This window comes from Mya arenaria, chromosome 13 (genome assembly GCF_026914265.1).
Source record: "Mya arenaria isolate MELC-2E11 chromosome 13, ASM2691426v1".
In the NCBI taxonomy this organism is placed as follows: Eukaryota; Metazoa; Mollusca; class Bivalvia; order Myida; family Myidae; genus Mya; species Mya arenaria.
In genome coordinates this window covers 21,414,804-21,435,085 of record NC_069134.1, presented here as the reverse complement: position 1 = coordinate 21,435,085, position 20,282 = coordinate 21,414,804, and the positions used below count along the sequence as shown (strand labels likewise).

Here is a 20,282-nt window from a genome sequence, read left to right as displayed (position 1 = left end):
CAAGGTGAAAATACACAACACGCAAACAGTGAAAGTTTTATCTAATTTCTTCTTTTTTAATTTTCGATATTTTGTTTTAAATTTTGTTTGCTAACACAATGGTTTGCATAAATAAACTCCCCCATATTGCACTATGTTCAGTTACATTTGAGTGATATGTTTTAAAGATGTAATGAAAACAATTGGGTGTCATTCCAATACATATTATCCAAGGCGATCGCAAACAGCTGTGTGAAGTTAGCTAAACATACGAAATTAGACATTGGTCATTCAAAATGAATGTCGTGCCAGCACGACATTGGACATTGGTCATTCAAAAATGAAAGTCGTGCTAGAACGACATTGGACATTCGAAAATGAATGTCGTGCGGGCACGACATTGGACATTGGTCATTCAAAAATGAATGTCGTGACAGCACGACACTGGACATTGGACATTCAAAAATGAAAGTCGTGCTAGTACGACATTGGACATTAAAATTTAAAGTATATTCAAATACATTTTATAAATGATCGCAAAGTTTTAAATAGTGTATCTCCTGCGTTGAATTTGATGCAAAAATACATTGCTGGTAAACAGAGTTATACATTTTAAACAAAAAATTCTTAGCCATGTATACATAGTAAATCTTACCTTTATAACAGTTTAAAATCAACCGCTGGACAACTATCAATTCTCTGACGTTAACTAAGATATGTTCACTAAATGACCGATTCCTTTTTAATATCAGGATTTTAATTGGTCACCAATATAAATATAACACTTTACTAAACATATTCCGGCTTTGTTTCGAATGCCCAATCTCATCTTGGACGACGGAACTATGGTCCTGGCACGACAATAATTTTTGAATGTCTAATGTCCAATGTCGTGCCAGCATGGCATTTATTTTTGAATGTCCAATGTCGTGCCAGCAGGACATTAATTTTTGAATGTCCAATGTCGTGCCAGCATGACATTTTTTTTGAATGACCAATGTCGTGTCAGCACGACATTTATTTTTGAATGTCCAATGTTGTGCTGGCACGGCATTCATTTTTGAAAAACCAATGTCCAATACCGTGCCAGCACGACTTTCATTTTTGAATTTTCAATATCCAATGTCCAAATGGCACGACATTTATTTTTAGAAGCTCAATATCCAATGTCGTGACAGCACGACTTTCATTTTTGAATGTCCAATGCCCAATGCCTTATGTTTAGCTAACTTCACAATCGTAAACACTGTTGTCTCCAAGAGACCTATTATTAGTAGTACACTGTAAATGTTTCACTTTGAAAAATACATATATCTGAATGAATAGATGACAACTATTTTAGGTTGCGCTTCATATTGAAATTAAAAAAAACAACTCCGCAATTCGAAATCAAGGTCAAAATCATTTGAATGTCAAAATGCAAACATGTTCAATATCGACGATGTTATTAATATGTTAAGTCGATATTAATATATAGTATGACTTAATAATTTCTGATCAGATTTAATATGAAAAAAAAATCAAAACATTACTATAATAAAAATAGCAGTTTTGACCACAAATCAATATTTTTCGGTATCTAAAGTCAAGTTAACCACACAATGTACCTATTTAGCCCATATACGAGTACAATCCAGCCTGAAGATTCACTTCAAGTCTACCCAGTCTCTTACCAACCTAATGTATTGATGTTCTAGTACCAAACAACCCAAACTCTTTTCTTCCTATAATAATCAGTGTTCATGAAGCCCTGAACAGTGACTACCTAAGCACACTGAGTGCCATAAAACCCCATTTTAATAAGGGCTTAAATTGCCAAAAGGCTCTTACAGCAATAGCAACCTTGTGACCACCTTTGGTACTCTGTAATGGTATGAAACCATGGCGTTTTCAAAACTTTTAAACATTAAGCACTAAACTATTGTTTTAAATTAAGGATAGTACAACGTTTAGTTCTGCCAATGATTTTTGACACAAACTAAACATAAATCAAATAAAAAATGAAAAAAAAAATAAAAAAAATAAACAGGATATGCCTTAATTTGTTTTTCCCCTAACTTTGACATTAAAAGGAATTGACCTTGAAATAGTAAATGTAATATGTCAATTTATAAAGCATGATGAAAGATAAAAGTTTTTTCCTGTAGGTTTCACTGTATGATATGTATATCATACAGAATTATGAAGATAAACTATGTTATGCATACATTAAATAGATACAAATATAAGAAAATACTTGACAAAACAACAACAACAACAACAAATTTCTCTTCAGTTATTATGAACTCTTAATTGACTATAATAAAAGCAAATGAAAACAAACGACGAGTGTATATTTTTTTTCAAATTTAACCACAGCCATTAGAATTAGTTTCCACTTAAGATTTATGTTACTGCTATCCTGTCAATCATATGTCATGTCCAGGTTTCTTTCGTCTGTAGAAACACCTCTGTGTTACTAGACCAATACTAATCTGTCGTACACTCGTATATAATACAAATCGTAATCATTTAATGTGATTGGTGTTGGCCTTCTGTGGTATTGTATGAATCTAAATGCTTTTATATCAGGAAAGCTTAAAGTAAAGTTACATTTTGTAAACGCAGGTGTATTTTAATACCTACAGCCATGAATACTACCTCTCAAGACTGTGATGGTAGATCATCGGCAAACTTAAAGAAGCTGTACAGTGCCCACGTTCTTGAAAACCAGGCTTTAAAGCGACAGAAGTCGGACTTGGACCTTGCAAAAGTGAAGAAGATACAACAGATGAACCACGAAGAGAGATCATTTCTTCGTAAATACGAAAAATACACAGCTCGGACACCGCGAGGCCGTTCCGGATCAATAGATGTGGGACTAGCTCGTCTAGTGGACGTTAATGCTTATAGTCGATCAAGTACAAGGGACAAAAACGATTCAACTGCATTTGCTAAATCATTTGGAAGAGATATTGTTAACAGCAGTTGTCCGTATTCATTGGACTCATGGGGCAAGCTAACGGAATCGGACACGAGTCTACTTGAAGAACAAAAACAGCAGATATTGTTTGATAACTCTAAACAGCTGGAACCTCCAAATAATATAGGAAGTGATACAGTGCAAAATCATTTCAGCAGTTATAAAGCGGACGATGGGAGTATAAATAAAAATTTATTTAATTACTACGAAAGCGAACGGAAATGTTTAGGCAGTAGTTATAGGAAGACTTCTGTAGGCTCAGCTGAAAACTCGGACATGGATGAACCGCCTAATTTAAGGCGACCTAAATTAGAGCCTATTCTAAGACAGTCTGCAAATGTTGATCACGAATATTTGGACGAGGAAATTGTACGAATACAAACTGGGAAATATTCACGTGCTAAAACTAGGCGTCATAGTCTCGCAGACCCATTCGGAGTAAGTCGAGAGAAATCTATGGACTTTGGAGAGAAGTTGCCAAGTATTAAACGAGCAGATTCGGTCACTGAAGTCAAAGGATCACAAAGAATGTTCGTTTCTGAACGTAACAAATCCAAAAGCTCGGAGAACGTACCTAATTTCCGTGTAAATCGTAGACTGAGCCTCGGAGACGTAAAGCAAATGAATGTATTTAAATCAGGCAGGAGGAAATCAGTATCCAACATACCAGTATACTCTCCTGTACCTGAAATGAAAGTGGACTCCCCAATTTCAGAAAGGAGTGATGGAACGCCTGTTCCACAGGGACCAGGTGTTGAATCGCACAGAGTCCTTTTAGATATAAACACGGACACACCGAAAAACGGAGGAACTTTAATTGAATCGTTGAGGAATACGCCCAAGCCTATTGCCACAGCAACATTATTTATAAAAGATGACACATCCTTAGAGGCGGACAATGTAAAACAATCAATTACTATGTTTGACGAATATGCTCCAGACACGATTAACACTGGTAGTAATAGTAAATGCACAGAGAACACCGATGACACAGAAACTGTCAAAGACGATTTAAATGGTACGAACCTTTTGTCAAATAAATCAGTAAAAGCATTAAAACCAATAACCGCAAAAAAGCACATATCGTTTGCTGATGACTTGTTCAGACAGAGAGCAGACAGTGGAGCATCGAATGTAAGTGAGGTAAGCCGTTCCTCACAAGTCAAAAAGAAATCGGTTAAGCTGACAACCGCAACGCTGAAACTATTGGTCGATTCACACCACGGATCAGCAAAGCTTCGTTATATAGACCTTCTTGCGACGGAAATGGAAAGGGAAAACGGTCTAGGCAACGGCGTAGCACCAGAACCCGACTCAATGGAGCAAGTGAGCAAGTGTCGCTATCTCAGGGTACGGCCGTCAGCAAATGACACTGACAGTTTATTTTGAACTAAACAAATGCTCGTTTGATAAGACAGTGTGTGTATACCACGTGATAAATTGCGTCATAAATACTACGGCGGAAGGCAACATTTGGCTCGGAATGAAAACTTTAAAACAAAGATAACTTCACTATTTCTTCACCATCTTTAATGAATCATAGCGCAGTCTACGCCGTTTACGGAGCCCTGTCTTTGTTTTATTATCCGAGTTTGATTGAGAGTTTAGTTTCTTTAAACACTTCGACATTTTCATAAAACGGCCGTCTGACGGAGCACTGTCAAAACATTATTATGAAAACAGGTTTTTCGAAGTACTTGGTGAAACAAACCACCTTATCAAACTCCGGTAATTAAACGAATGCGGGACTTTTTAAGCGGCATAGACTGCCCTTTGTTTCATTTAAAATGATGTAGTAAAAGAAAAGCTGTTTGATTTAAGTCTTCATTTTAAGAAAAATGTTGCCTTCCGACGTTACATATATGACGTAATTTATCACGTGATATACATGCACTGTAAGAGCATTATTCCCATTAGACGTTAACTAATGTGATGAATAGCATTGCATTTCCGACAAAAGCGTGAATCACGTTTGCTTGTTTAACTGTATGTTAAAATGTACTTATGTTTAGGAACTTATTTGCAGATGGACGTTATACAGTTTATACATAAAAATATGTAAGAAATACACCATTGTGCCATTTCGTTCTCGTATATAAATACATGATCACATTTTAACTGAACGAGTTGATGAATTAAAGCAATATGTTCATAGTGTTTGATATTTCCTTCAAAAATCATTCCAAACTTCATGTTTTGTAAAGCAAACATCACGGGAATGATGCGTTGGACTCATTCCTTCCTTTGCTCCCAAAAAAACATGTTCCTTCCAACACTATTACCTAGATGACTGGAACTGGTTATGGACCCCTTTTAGCTCGGAAATAGAGGCTTTTCTTGAATAATTTATTAGAAGTATTGATCATTTTGGAATGAAATTTTACAGGGAGAAAGCCACTGATCAAAAAGTAAATATCATCAAATTGATAATGTATACTTATTTTAAGATATTATTAGCGCCGAACATGCCAGGGGCGGATCCAGGAATCAACGTTAGAGGGGGCGTAGCTTAGGGGCGCAACCTTTTGACATGCACCCCTCCCTCTGAACCGAAAGTGTTTGGCATAAACTGTTTGCATATGGATTGGGGGTTAAGAAATCAAGAAAAATTAACAATTTGTAGTTGGAAATGGTGCATTATGGGCGTATTTTATTATTTTTTATCTCCTAAATTGACATAAAAAGTAAACTTTGACGATTTTAGAGGGGGCGCGCGCCGGATGCGCCCCCCTCTAAATCCGCTAGTGCATGCCCTGTAAAATCCCCTGAAATGACCCTGTATCAATAATTCGCCACCTCCAGAAAATTGTAGCTACGGCTGCAATTTAAATATTGCTGATCAGTTGCTCATGCTAAGTGAAATATGTATACGTTTTCCTTTTGGAAGTTTCATTTAAACTAAAAATACAACGTGTATGAAAAACAGTCGTACCAAGAAAAACAACAAGCCGTATTGCGAAAACCCTGTCAGCCTCAACATCATGTGCTAAATTCGAATAACAGCCCAATAACTTTTACATTAAACAAGAATTTCGGGTGGGGGGTCTCGATGATTCCGCAACCCACACAAGGCAAGTAACTCCCTTTTCCATTATATCAGGAGTTCATTCGTCCGGGGTTATCCATCTTGTTTGTGTTTTCACAATAAAATCGTCTTGCAAACACTTCTGTACGGCTTCTGTACGGCTCGATCTATTGAATCATATTTTTGTTTTTAATTGTCTTAATTAAATATTATTCAATTTTTTACAATTAAGCGTATGGATTGCTTGGAGTAAGAGAGCAAGGAATGTGACGTCACCACAAGGTTTTAAGACCACGACATTTATTGAAACCACACAATGTATGTTTCTGTTATTTTCTTTCTTTTTTAAAGTTAAAAAAGAAGACCTTGCCCTTCGTACTCCACTTAATTTAGGCTTTCAAGCGATACATTGTCTGTCATTCTTCGTTCGGTGCTAAAGAACATTTAAAACTAAAGTTTTAATCGGCGATGAAGACGACAACACGTTTTGTTGCGAAAAACATGAACAAACGGCTAATTGCATACGGTCTTTTTAATACGAAAAACATCAGATTCTTTGAAAATAATATTTACATTTTGTATATATATATATATATAGATTTATCACTTAGAGTAATTTTGCTGAATGATGCTGTTCAAGCAAATTGTAAAACTCAGAAACTAAGCCGAACGAACTCACTTTGCAAAGAATTGCTAAGTGGGTGCGTGTATAGTTTTCGCCCGTTAGTGGTGCCAATTCATCGTTAAAATCAAATCATGTATATAGAGATTTAATCATGGCATATAAAATGATAATCAATTTAAGCAAGACTTTATTATCAATAAGTTTCTTTATTTACATCAACATGTATAAACTGGATAACTTTAAAGGGCATTCAAGCCAGGAAGCTAAAACAAAAGTAAGGAAACTTTGCAAAAGAACGTAGAAACATGTTAAGACAGCATGAAGAAGCAAATCACTGTAACTGCTCAGTGGTCAGTACATGTTAGGACTCAGTCAATTTTTATCAAGATGTATCACAGCTCGAAGTTATGGTTTGGGACTTTTTATAATAGGGGCGGGCACTTTATCGCGAAGACGCAATACTGACGTCATCATATGTGTAGTCCTCATTATTTTTGCTAAACCTGGAAGTCAAGGAAGCATATTATTACAGTATTATTCATTCAAAAATGTGCATGAAAGCATTTACATGTTATTTGCAACTAAATCAACCAGATATATATATTTTTTTATTCTGATTGTTTTGTAAGATAACTTAATGTAGAATGTGATATGGCTTAAAATAACTTGTCACAAATCAAGTGGTATTATGCTTTAAATATACAGTAATATAACTTGCATATAAGCAGAACTTCATTGTTATATTACAAATTTGATTGGTAAAACATGTAAACAATTGTAGACAATTCAATGAAAAAACATTCACATGATTCTAGCAACGATTTATCAGCAAGGAGTATCAGCCATCCCAGGACGGAATGAGTTAGGTCTCTTAATTCCCGAAACGTCCGCAAAGTATAAAATATCCTCGTCAGCCTCGGGCCTGCGGGTCTGGAAACTGTTGTAGCTGTTGCGATATTGGTTGCGAATCAAGCCTGTGGTACTGCCCGCTAGGCTCAGTCCTTCCGCCTCACTCGGTGACACATTCCCTTTACCTGGAACATAAATATCAAATAAGCACAATGAGTTAGCAACACCATCTTGGCAGTTCTGATCTTTAGGAGTTTAAAACAAATAACATATCACAATCAAACGTGATTTTCGATTTGTTTTAATAATGATGATGATTTATCGATTTAGTTTGCAAAATAAATATATTTAGATGTGGAATTCAGAAATTTTGAGAAAAAAAGAGTAGAATAAACGCTGAATCATTGACCGGATATTATATACTAATTTAGCATACACGGGAGTTTAAGGTCTGCTGGAAGCTCATCTAACTCATCATTTACCAGGTCTGTCTGCAGCTTGGCAAAGTTGACAAACACCTGGAAAATAAAGGAGAAATAATTAAGTAATTGAGATCGACATAAGACTGAAATTCATAACTATGTGTATCCGTTTCTTAAAGCTGCACTCTCACAGATTGAACGTTTTGACAACTTTTTTATTTTTTTGTCTTGGAACGAGCCATTTTTTTGCGATAATCCATGAAAACCAATTATATTAGACTGCTGACAAAAAAAAATAGATCGCAGATTATATTTAAGTTAAGAAAATTATTTTTTATGCATTTTTCTTAAACCGTTAGTAACGGTTTAGCCCATAAAACATTAATTTTCTAACGGAAATATGTAAATCTACGATCTGATTTTTTGTCAGCAATCTTTTATCATTGATTTGCAGATATTTACGCAAAAAATGGCTCGTTCCAAGACAAAACAAGTTGTGAAATTGGATTATATGTGAGAGTGCAGCTGAGAGGGAGATGCATTCTTTATGTTCTTCTTTATCAATAGACTTAAATAAATAATAACAAGCAAACCAAATGAGACAAACATTCTTCCTATACAACAACAAAAAGTCTTAGAGAATAAAAAATGAATATATCTACAATACTTATACAAGACATCCAAACACTTGATTCAATGATTATAGATATGACGAGCATTGCATTTAGGATACTTGAATAAAAACTAAAAAGAATGGAACATATATATGAACATTTGCAATGATTTAACTTTTTCCTGATAGCCAACATACATGGAAATGGATTTCTATATAATAATGATTTCAGTAATTCATGCGGAGAAAGCATTGTGCTTAAAGTGAAATAAAATAAAAACACCACATCAGTATAAAGTATCTGCTACTCTCCAATTACCTGATCTAAAGTTGTTTGCGATACAGAATAGTCCTCAATCAATAACTGCTCCCTGACAGCCTCAATCTGACCAAACAACTTTGACAGCTTAATGTCGGATCCCAGCTGGTACTGCAGCATGTTGCTTTGCTGTTCCTTAAGAACTGCTCCTGGGAAATATTCACTGAACCAAGCCAAGACGGGCTCCATGTCCGGGTATTCACCAGAGACGCGGATGATGACTGTGTATCCATCACCAAACCTGGACAAAATTTTACATACAGGTTGTTTATGATTAGCATGCAATTGTAAAATGTATGTTAATCAGTTGTAGTTATGTACACATGCGACAAGAAACTAAATTATAACATTGAGCTCAAAACACGATACATTTTGTTAAGTTGTAAATTTCAAATAACCGATACTTAATCTTGTAAATAAAAGTATTCAGTAAAAAAGAGCATTACTCAACCTTTATTAAAGCCCAAGTTATCAACCATGTGTACCAAGTTTTCATTAACTTTTGAATATCTTTAACATGTTTTTCAGTTATTGCCAAGGTTCATTAAACACTGTTGTGTATTCATGTATGGTATGTGCTACCATTCATCGATAGTTTTTCTCCTGAAGCTTGATTCCTAAGCCTACCTGTTTTTAAGGTGCTGTATGCTTCCCAGACAGCGGAACCTGCCGTTCACCATGATGGCCAGACGACCACACAATGCCTCACACTCCTCCATACTGTAAATGTTACCATTTTTAGTTTATATCAATTTGATATGACATTTTTCACAATAAAATAGAAATAAAGCATTTACATAAAACAGCAAACTTTTTAATGATTTAACAAAATAGTAGGTAACAATACCTGTGCGAAGTGAGTATAACAGATCTGCCGTCCTTGACAATGTTGGAGATACAGTCCCACAGGAACCGGCGGGCACCAGGATCCATACCTGTGGTAGGCTCATCCTGATGGTGGGAGGGGGGGGGGGGCAATTGACAAATATAAGTAGTAAAAAGCATATTGGGGAAAGTGTAATTCAATTGGTTACTGTTGAAATGTATGTAACTCTATGATTGCATCTTTCTAGTGACACTTCTTTGTTAAATTCAATAAGCAGTAGAACTCTTTGAATGGAAAACAAATAAGCTTAATCTTATTCTCTATAACTGCAAACGAATGAAACATAATGAGAAACTTAAAATATGAGAAAAAATACCCTTACAGCATTTGTTTACAACCAGAATAGAAGGCATTGCATACCAGGAAGATGACGGAGGGGTTCCCAATGAGAGAGATGGCAGTGGAGAGTTTACGTTTGTTCCCGCCAGAGTAGTTTATGGAGATCTTGTCAGCGTGAGGCAGCAGTCCAAGCCGCCGGATCGCCCAATCTGCAACCTGAAATTTAAGATGGTGATCTTTATCCTGGAATCAAAGACGTTGACCTTAAGTCTGGAATTATAGACAGTGTATGACCTTTAGTCTGAAATTATGTATGTTGACCTAAAGGCTGAAATTTTAGACGTTGACCTAAAGCCTGGAATTTTAGATAAAAGCATTAAGTCTTGATTTATACGTAGTGACATTAAGCCGGGCAGTTTTTATGATTACATTTAACCTTGAAGTATTAATGGTGACCTTAAGCCTGGAAAGTTTATATGATAACATTTAGCCTTGAATTAAAAAAAATGACCTTAAGTCTGGAATTATAGATGGTAACATTAAGTCTGGAATTAAAGATGTTGACATTGAGTCTGCAATTATATATGGTGACCTTGAGTGTGCAATTATATATGGTGACCTTGAGTGTGCAATTACATATGGTGACCTTGAGTCTGCAATTATATATGGTGACCTTGAGTGTGCAATTATATATGGTGACCTTGAGTGTGCAATTATATATGGTGACCTTGAGTGTGCAATTATATATGGTGACATTGAGTGTGCAATTATATATGGTGACTTTATGCCTGGAGTTATACATGGTTGCCTTAATCCTAGAATTACAGATGGTGTCCTTAATCGTGGAAATTTACATTTTGACCTTATGCCTTGTGACCCCTGGTTGGGATTAAACCCAAAATCTCCTGGGTGAGAGGCGGACACCTATTCCACTAGACCATTTTCACGCTCACAATTTATTAAATGATTTTTCTTATTACAAAAATACTTATAAGTCAGTATATCTTAGTTGCGCAGAAAACATAACATGTACACGAGTCTTACATGTTTCACATCAGTCTCCGATATGCCGCGTAGCCTAGCATAAAACCGTAAATGCTCCACCCCCGTCAGGAGGGGGTCCAGGGCGTCAAACTGGGGACAATAGCCGATATTCTTTCGCACGTCTTTCATGTTGTTCAGAATACTGGAAAATAGAAAAGTTTGGTAACTTGAATGCAAATAAAGTAAACGAAAGATCAAATAGGATGTCACATCATGTCATGTGTGTATAAATCAAACCAACTAGTTCTGTTTATTGAAATGATCTTGTACAATATTTAAGTTTGATACCATACTGGATATACTTTATTGACACTTAATTTTTATTAGCCCCATAACAATACAGTCGAGCACCGTTGGCTCGAACTCTCAGGAACCAGCGAAAACACCTCGAGCCTCGAAAAAAATCGAGCCAAGCGATTTTTTTACCTTAAGTATTAAGAAAACGGTCCTTTACATCCAGTTCGAGCCTACAACGAATTCGAGCCTAGCGAGCTCGAACCAACGGGGTTTGACTGTATGTACGTAACAATGACATAAGCATAAGTTCGATGCATACACTGCGTAAGAGAAGCTTACTTACAACAAACAAATAAACACACACTCTTTGGAATACAAGCTCTTTGCGTAAAATAAATGGGAGAAAGCAAATTATGACATACCATAACAGTATGACTATCTGTACTGAAGTTGTGTACAAAGGGAAAACAATTATGACAAATACTTGTAGTTATTAACGTAGGCATTTCCCGTGGTGAGCCTCTCATCTCCTGTAAGCATTTTGAATGTGGTGGTCTTGCCCGCCCCGTTGACCCCCAGGAGACCAAAACACTGACCCTTGGGCACACCCACACACAGGCGGTCAACAGCGGTCAGCTTCTTGTTGCTGCCCCTCTTTGGAAAAATCTGCAGTGGAGGGTGCAACAAAAACTATGGATTCGGATGTTTTATACTAGTAAAATGAAATTCCATCTGATTAAAACGTATCTTTATATACATGTGAAGATCTAAAACACAATTTGCTTGTTGCTGGTTTTTGGACGAACTCATTGATCTTATCAAAAAATAATGCCTCAAGCAGACCATAAACAAACTATCATATCTCTGTTGGCACCAACTATATACAAAAAATACAATACGTTATCATTATATGTCACAATAAAGTGACAGCGGCAGCCTCCAAGTCTGCCGCATTTTTGTGCCTTTATTTCAGGAGATAAATTGAAATAATATTATTTTTCTTCCTTAAATGTATTTAATTTTACAATTCATATGGTTGAATGGTGTCCCTCGGCTGTCGCATCTTTGATACTACTGTGCGGGAAAGTGTTTATAGCTTACAAGCTAAGAACAGAAAACAATGGCCAAAATACGTATATATAATTTGGAATTTGACGCAGAGACACTACCTTTGTAAGATTTTCCAGCCTGAGTACATCATCCTTAGCCGCACCGGAGGTGACACGCCTCCTCTCCCTGGCAACATCCTCATCCTCCTCATCCTGGTATGTCCTTGATGTCGCTGACATTCTAGAAAGCAGATAACGAGGCGAAGTTAGATGCAAGTCTTAGAATGATACTTGTGTACTTGATATATCACTTGCGTTTAAATGATGTTGAGTTATTGTTTGATTTTAATGAACACACCCGCATTTAAATATAACAACAATGACAATGGCTTTGTGATTGCAATTTATCTTCATATCAAGACTATTCTGGGTTGCTGTTAATGCACCAGTCAATTGTAACCACGGCCCCCAGGTCCGGGGAATAGCGGGGACGTAAATCCCCGTCCTGCGCGGACGAACAGATGGTAAAATCCCCGCCAAATGCCCCCGCACCCCATGGACCCTAGGTTAGGCCCATTCCCCGCTATATGTAAAGCGAAGAGAAGACCACCGCATTCACCCGGCACTGCGGGGCCACCTGAAAGGTAAAAACACGGCCAATTTCCCCGGCTATCCCCGGTATACCCCGGACCTGGGGAGGCCGTGGTTACAATTGACTGGTGCATAATGATGTCAATTCATTTGTTCAATTGTGAAGCATAGGACTAAGCAGAGCTCTTACAAGTTAAAGTGGCACTCTTATTCAAAATCAATACATACACATGTATAACAAACATCAATTTTGACTGATACACCTTTAACTACTTACTAAATAATGAATTTATGGAAAATGTTAATTACTTATAACAAGATTGTAACCGTATTTTTAATAGCTGAACACGCAAAAATATTAAATGATTGGTGAGTCCTAAAAGATTTACTGTGGTCTACTATAGTCTCATAAGGTAGAAATACCGTGTTTTATACTCATTTCTTTCAAATTAAACTCGGTATCCTTCTAAGAACCATTGTTTTCGACATTTATTCATCCTTTTTGGAATATTAAAAAAATATAAATAATTGTGGTAAATCTTATTTGGGAAAAAGAGTGCATCTTTAAGTCTCAAATTAGCATCGAGCGTACTTTTACTGTCTGTTATGTATGGACTATAAATATAAATCACAGTGAAATTATATGTTTGCTTCTTCTTTTCAGATATGTCTGCTAAGTCGTCCATATTGGAAACAGTGTTAAGTGGATTATAAATCGATCCATAGTTGATTTGATTTCGCTATTTTAACGATTTTGTTACATAACAAAACTTGCTAAATTGTTGAAAACAACTGAACATTTAATGACTCAGTCATGGTAATTGAACAATTGTTATTTTAACGATTCTTTAAAATGTAGCGAATGTTAGAATGACTTCGCTTATGTGATGAATCGTTGAATTCAGAATACATCATGTAAATTTAAGATTTTAGTACCTGGAATGTAGGAATAACCTGTACTCAATCAGCAGGTTGATAATGAAGAAGAGAATGCCCAGCATGAACATACAGAACAGGTTCCTGCCCACGATGTCCCATTTTAATGGGTTGGACAGCTTGTTGATCCCGAACTCGGCGTACACATCTGCAAACAGCTGGTTCTTGGCCAAGTCAAACAGGCCTCGCCCTAGACAGTACTGGGGCAAAAGTAAGAACACCTGCTTCAGATGCCTGTTGATATTCTTCAGCCCCTGTAAATACAAACAAAGTAATGGAAAGAAAACAAATGTTTGCAAAAATTATATCATTATTATGGGAAGTCATTATCAAAACCTAACATACTACCTCGTTTTATTTATCACAAATATCCTTTCAGAAAAATAAGTAATATTCCATTCAGAGAACTTCTTTTTTTCCAATTCTCGACCGCGTTTCAATAACAAAACATAAGCACAAGTAATTTCAATTATGTACTTACGTCGTCATCTGTTTCGAAATAATCCATGATGAATGTTGACACGGTGGTTATTATTCCAAGGAAAATGTTGACAGACTGTAGCACGACAAGGGCAGTGCTTGGCACACTGAATAACCGGGAAAACGGATACATCAGAGGGGTCATGACCACGCTGGATGAATAAGACACAAATTTGTTAAAAAAATGATCGTAGAAAGTTTTGAAGTTACCCTAACATCATCAGATTTGAACCCTTTCACACATAATGCTACTTTAGCGAGCAAATGAATGTCAATTATAAACACAAATCTAATTAACTCTTGCGAAATAAAACTTTATATACGAACAATTGAGATAAGTAATCAACAAAACACAAACTTTTAACTGCATTACTATTTTAGGTTTATGCCATTAATAAGCATATAAAACTATTGTATTCAATTAAAATTTCTCAACTGCACTCCAAGGAAACATCCTTACAGTGAGAAATCTATCACATAAATAAAAAGTGGGACATAAAATCATTTATGTAGCTTCCTAGAAAAATCCATTTGTTGGTTTGGTTATGTTAACTGTTTCGTTGTAGCGACAAACATAGACAATATTTGTTTCGCGGTCTTTCTGCAAATTTTATTTCACCTGATTCACGAACCAATCAAATTGTAAGGTGGACATAACGTGCTCTTAACACACAAATGAAATCGCGATCGCCATTATGTTTTTGTTTCAACGAACAAGCATTACATGCAAAGCTAAAATTCAATTTCAACCTTCACCTCATTCTCCTCCACTACTTAAAAAGTTACAAAAGTTATTGTCGACCTTGTATCAAATATATTTTTTTAATCCATTTTGTATTCATGTTTAAAATTCATATGTTGTCAATGTTATCCATATATAGTACAGTTTCCATAAATGCACATGTCTGCATAATATTGTATTTTGTTTTTGTTTGTCTGACGGTTTCGGTCGCCAGATAAGTTATCAACCTATACCATGTTTATGCAACTTATTTGTGTAGTTGTTACGGCATTAGATAAATACCCTGTCATAACTGAGCCTGGCATTTTACAAGACATTTTTTTGTATTTTACACACCCATATAGGAAGAGCAGGGACACAAGGCATGGCGCGTTGACAGCAGACACGTATGCTTGGTTGTTGAATGCAAGGAAAATGAATATGCACAATATTGATGGGATCAGGTAGTACAGCTGAAGAGGAAAACAAAAACTGATCGGTAACTTTACAAATCATGTTATTTTATCTAATGAATAAGTGGAAAAATAAAAATAATAGAAAGCACATTAAAACATGGCAAAAGTTGGATATTATTTATGGAGACTTTAAGAGACATGGCATTAAAATAATGACAGAGTAACTAAACAACTTAAGACACTAACCAGATCCCAGCAGAAGTTGGACACCCAGTAAATGCAAGGGTTGACCCCACTGACAAACTGTAGGTGCTTAGAGTTGGAGACTCGCTCCTCAATTAGGTACATGGTGAAACTTGCTGGGATAAACGACATTGCAAATATCACACAGATCGAGATAGTGACTTCCCTAAAGTCGCTTAACCTATAAAACAACATAAACTTGTCAAAACTGTGTGCCCCTAAATGCGTTTATAATAATTTATATAAAGTTTTCATGAAAGTAAAGACAACCATATCGAACAATGAACGGCCTACTGACCCCTAAAACGGTAGGGGTCATATGTTGGTCGAGGTTACATACCTCTGACATATGATGTGTGTAGGTTACACCGTTCTAGAAATATAATGATAACACTGTTTTAATAGGACTGTTGACAATGACACAATGGGTCCCAAAAGAATAGATGCCATCTACTTCGGAATGCCGCTAGGGCCATCGCCTATGAATGTGTTGATCTGAAACGCGATAATCGAAAGTACGATGTTAAAAACGCGAAATCACGAAACTACGATGGTGATAACAGGACAGTACGATGATGAAAACGCTATAATACGACATTACGATAGTACAATGATGAAAACGCGAAATCACGATATTACGATGGTAAAAACGCGAAAGTACGATGGTGAAAACAAGATAGTTTATCGCATTATCATCATCGTACTGTCGTATCATCGCGTTTTCGTTATCGTATGGTCGCGTTTTCATCATCATACTGTCGCGTTTTCATCATCGTAGTTTCGTGATTTCGCGTTTTCATCATCGTACTATCGAGTATCGCGTTTCAGATCAACACATTCATAAGCGATGGCCCTAACGGCATTCCGTAATCTACTTGTTATACAGTATTTGATGAAACTAATCACCTTATCAAACTCTGTTAATAAAATGAAGGCGTGGCTCTTTAAGCGGCATAGACTGCCCTTATAGACAATTATCATATCAATTACATAATTTTAGTTATTCATAAAAATCATACAAGGCTGTAATATCGAGCTGGTCCTTGGTCATTTTCATTGGGTGACTGATGGCGACGATGCTGTAGTCCGCTGGATCTGTCCCCGAGGGCAGGTTTGAGCGCATGATCAGGTTGTTCATAACATTTATATACGTGGTCGAAGCTATCCAGCCTCTGTTGTTGAACCAGACCTATTTGACGAATTAGCTTATGCTAGAACTCCGTGAACAGGATCTTTAAGATTTCCCTTGCATGCATTTTCTTATTTTTAGATGTGAAAAACATGGCATTTTTAATATTAATAATAAGCCAACGCTATTTTTTTTATAAAACTATATATATATATATTCTTTTTAATTTTCTGCCACATGAACATATAGTTTAATACATGAAACTGAAACTAGCAGATGAAATCGAGACACTGCCTGGAACTTTTACCTTTACTGAAACATTCACGCATGAAAAAAACATTACGGTAATCCTAACCTTGCCCACATCTCTGGAAGCCAGACTGGGCAGTACGAGTGTGAGGTTAGACCAGAAGAATATGTCCGCCATCTTGATCACGGACCCGTTCGTAGCTGCCGTCAGGAGACGATCTATCGAAGCCTGGACCTCCGACATATTCCCCGTGAACGCCAGGTTGTCAATTTCTCCAAATATCAGACCACCATATCTGAAAAGAACAATTACTATTTTTCTACATCAAATAATTTAAATATTTTGCTAACTCTGCTATATGCTACGTGTAGCACTCACCTAGTAGTAATTGGTTGTCTGTGAATGCTAGATTGTTCAGCCTTTTAAATGTGAACCAAACACATACTCAATGTTCTATATTCAGATAACATTCCGCCAACCTTTTGGGGGAAAATTGCAACATGTCTTTAGCATCATTGCATATACATTCTCTCCATCACTAGTGTACAATGATCTCTCCAAAAATATGAGATACCTTCTTCTTGAAGTAATACATTCATAAACTTAGATACAAGTCCTCAACATATTTAGTGGTGAAATACCTGCGTTTCTTATTCTCGCTATGCGTCTTCAGTACCCAGTCTGAAACATTACGCCCCGTCATGTTATACAGGTAGTCCGTAGTAGGATGTAGGCGGATGGGTGGTTTGGGGCCAGCCGCTCCTTCCGGGCACACCTGCCATCCTGTACTGCAGTCACAATCTAGTGTCTTGTTAAAGTGTGTCAGCTTAGAGAAACCGGCGTCTCCTGGGGGCTCACACGAGTACTTCCTTTAAAGAAAAACAAATGGATCAAGGGGTTAACAGAAATAAATTGCTACAATTAAATTTAAAATCCCACAAATTGGAAGTGTCGCCTGTCATGAACTCCTATTATTCCGCTAATAAAGACCATCATGACCTTGACCTACTGATCAAAAAATCATTTACCTACCGTGCATAATTTGCGTACAACCAGTTGTTGAAAAGTATCATTTAAAAACGAAAGTGTGGCAACGATGACGCCACCGCAGACAAGGATGGACAAAGTCATTCAATGCTGTTTCCGCTGCTTAACAGGCAAGACAAAACTAATTTCTACAGAAAAAAAGAGAAGTCACGGAGGGATTGAACCCAGGAAACAGGATTGGTTAAATGTCAAGTTGTGGAATTAACGAGTAAAAATGGAAGGAAACGGATGGTTCAATAGTCCATGACGTTTCATGAGTGTAGGTGCAATGTTTTTGGTGCAAAATAACTCTGTTATCATGTGTCACAAGCATTGCAGAACAGTGTGCAACAACTCAACTCAACTCAACTATACTTTATTGTAAATAAAGGCCTCCGGCCCAGAATACAGCATAACATTGTATATATATAGTATATAATTGAAACAATGCCCACTTGCTATCTCGATTACCTATCGGTTTTCAATAGCAATCATTATTTTTGAAACATAGTATGCTATTTGCTTTAAAGTGTATGCATCTTGGGTACTCATTAAGTTAATAAATGTTGACTGGCATGTCTGACCATTGAACCAATTAAAAAGGTAATTTGTTCTTATTTCCCCGTATTGAGGACACCCAAAAAAGGCATGATACTCATTGTCAATGATCTGTACGTGTGCAACAATCCATGCTGACCAACACGCTAAAAGACAGATTATAGAAATATAGTTAAAATAATATTTATTTACCCGGTAATTTTGATATTAATCGCTCAAATGCTTAATCTTTTCTTATGCGGGCTTTCAGACATTTCATAACCGATCGCCACGTATAAATGCAGAATATTAAATTTATCAATGAACAAGCCTTCAAGGGTCATCTTTGACTTTTATCATTGTTGTAACGGAAATGGATTTTTCGGAAATATTGGATTGTCGGATCATTATGGACGTGTTGGATCTTACGAACGGTATAAAAAGAGAGGATAATGTTTTTATAAAAGATTAGTTTTTGCCTTGAGTAAAAATATACATCATGACACTCTGTTAGAGGATAACCAAATAAAACGTGTTTGTGAATGTTAAACTGTACTTCTCTTGTCAATCCTGCCAAGATAATATTAGGCTCTACATCGTGTATATTGTGTGCACCAATTAATACGTATACACTTTGTTCTGTTCTGTTCTCTAGCGCAGTTTCATGTGTGTAATTGCAACCACAGTGACTTGAAGGGAATGTGCTGAATTTTGACCTCTAAAAAAATTAGTGAAATTTTACCTAAAATAACCCAAAATATATATATTTTTCTTCAGATTCATCAAATGATTTGATGAATCTGAAGAAAAAAATAAATATTTTGGGTTATTTTTTGGTAAAATGTCACTAAATTTTGTAGAGGTCAAAATTCATCACATTCCCTTCAAGTCACTGTGATTGCAACAACTTTCAAAACATTGTTCACTAAGTCAAAGGTCTTAACTCTTGTAAGACTGTGACACATGAAAGAAATGACAGGTGCACACCAGCCCATATGTTAACAATATTCCTGTAGAGTGACATGTGTGTATATGCAATACCTTTTGAGATATATTACACCAGCTCCACTGGGATAAAGCGCAACACGATTCGTGTAGTAAAATGATAGCGATTCGTTCAGTAACTGCCAGTGGTTGGTTCAGATTGAATAAGTTAAAACAAAAAAAATGTCACCGCTTCACTCCTTAGTTAACTTAATTATTCAATCTGAGTCAACCACTGGCAGTTACTGAACAAATTATAAAATGGTAAATCAATATAAGTTAAAAAAGAGAAATAATCCAAATGACAATATCTAACATGCACTGACATATCATTACGTCCTAATGATGAATGGCTAACCTTAATAATGACATAATATCAGCATTAGCATTTTACTAATATCAGTTTATATTTATAATTAATAATGCTATGATGTAAATGCCATATCTTACTCTATCTTGTGTTTATTGTTACATCGGTTGCCGACCCCTTCAGGTTGCTGGATCATGTCTTCCAACCTTTTAGCCACATCATTGTCTGGCCCAGCATTATTACTGAAAAAAGGATATATATATCACCCTGATATGTTCGCGTGTGTAATCTCTACCTGTTCACAGATGTATGCGCTTTATTTTCTCCATATCCTATCCATTACGGTTTAAAGAGAGGACTTTACATCGAT

The 20,282-nt window shown here is 36.2% G+C and overlaps 1 protein-coding gene across 1 annotated transcript in view; it reads right to left on the bottom strand.

The window, feature by feature from the left end:
- Positions 1 to 7,416: 7,416 nt before the first annotated feature.
- The window catches only part of LOC128215121 (phospholipid-transporting ATPase ABCA1-like), a 48,739-nt gene continuing 35,873 nt past the window's right edge, over positions 7,417 to 20,282 (bottom strand). Inside the window, exons 29-45 of the mRNA XM_052921842.1 lie at positions 20,053 to 20,154; positions 17,697 to 17,924; positions 17,161 to 17,350; positions 16,696 to 16,865; positions 15,680 to 15,857; positions 15,375 to 15,490; positions 14,298 to 14,448; positions 13,817 to 14,070; positions 12,410 to 12,530; positions 11,725 to 11,906; positions 11,004 to 11,145; positions 10,041 to 10,175; positions 9,642 to 9,745; positions 9,422 to 9,514; positions 8,795 to 9,035; positions 7,877 to 7,958; positions 7,417 to 7,619 (exon numbers count right to left, since the gene is read on the bottom strand). Of these exons, the coding sequence (XP_052777802.1) occupies positions 7,417 to 7,619; positions 7,877 to 7,958; positions 8,795 to 9,035; positions 9,422 to 9,514; positions 9,642 to 9,745; positions 10,041 to 10,175; positions 11,004 to 11,145; positions 11,725 to 11,906; positions 12,410 to 12,530; positions 13,817 to 14,070; positions 14,298 to 14,448; positions 15,375 to 15,490; positions 15,680 to 15,857; positions 16,696 to 16,865; positions 17,161 to 17,350; positions 17,697 to 17,924; positions 20,053 to 20,154 (2,692 nt within the window). The remainder of the gene's footprint in view (positions 7,620 to 7,876; positions 7,959 to 8,794; positions 9,036 to 9,421; positions 9,515 to 9,641; positions 9,746 to 10,040; positions 10,176 to 11,003; positions 11,146 to 11,724; positions 11,907 to 12,409; positions 12,531 to 13,816; positions 14,071 to 14,297; positions 14,449 to 15,374; positions 15,491 to 15,679; positions 15,858 to 16,695; positions 16,866 to 17,160; positions 17,351 to 17,696; positions 17,925 to 20,052; positions 20,155 to 20,282) is intronic.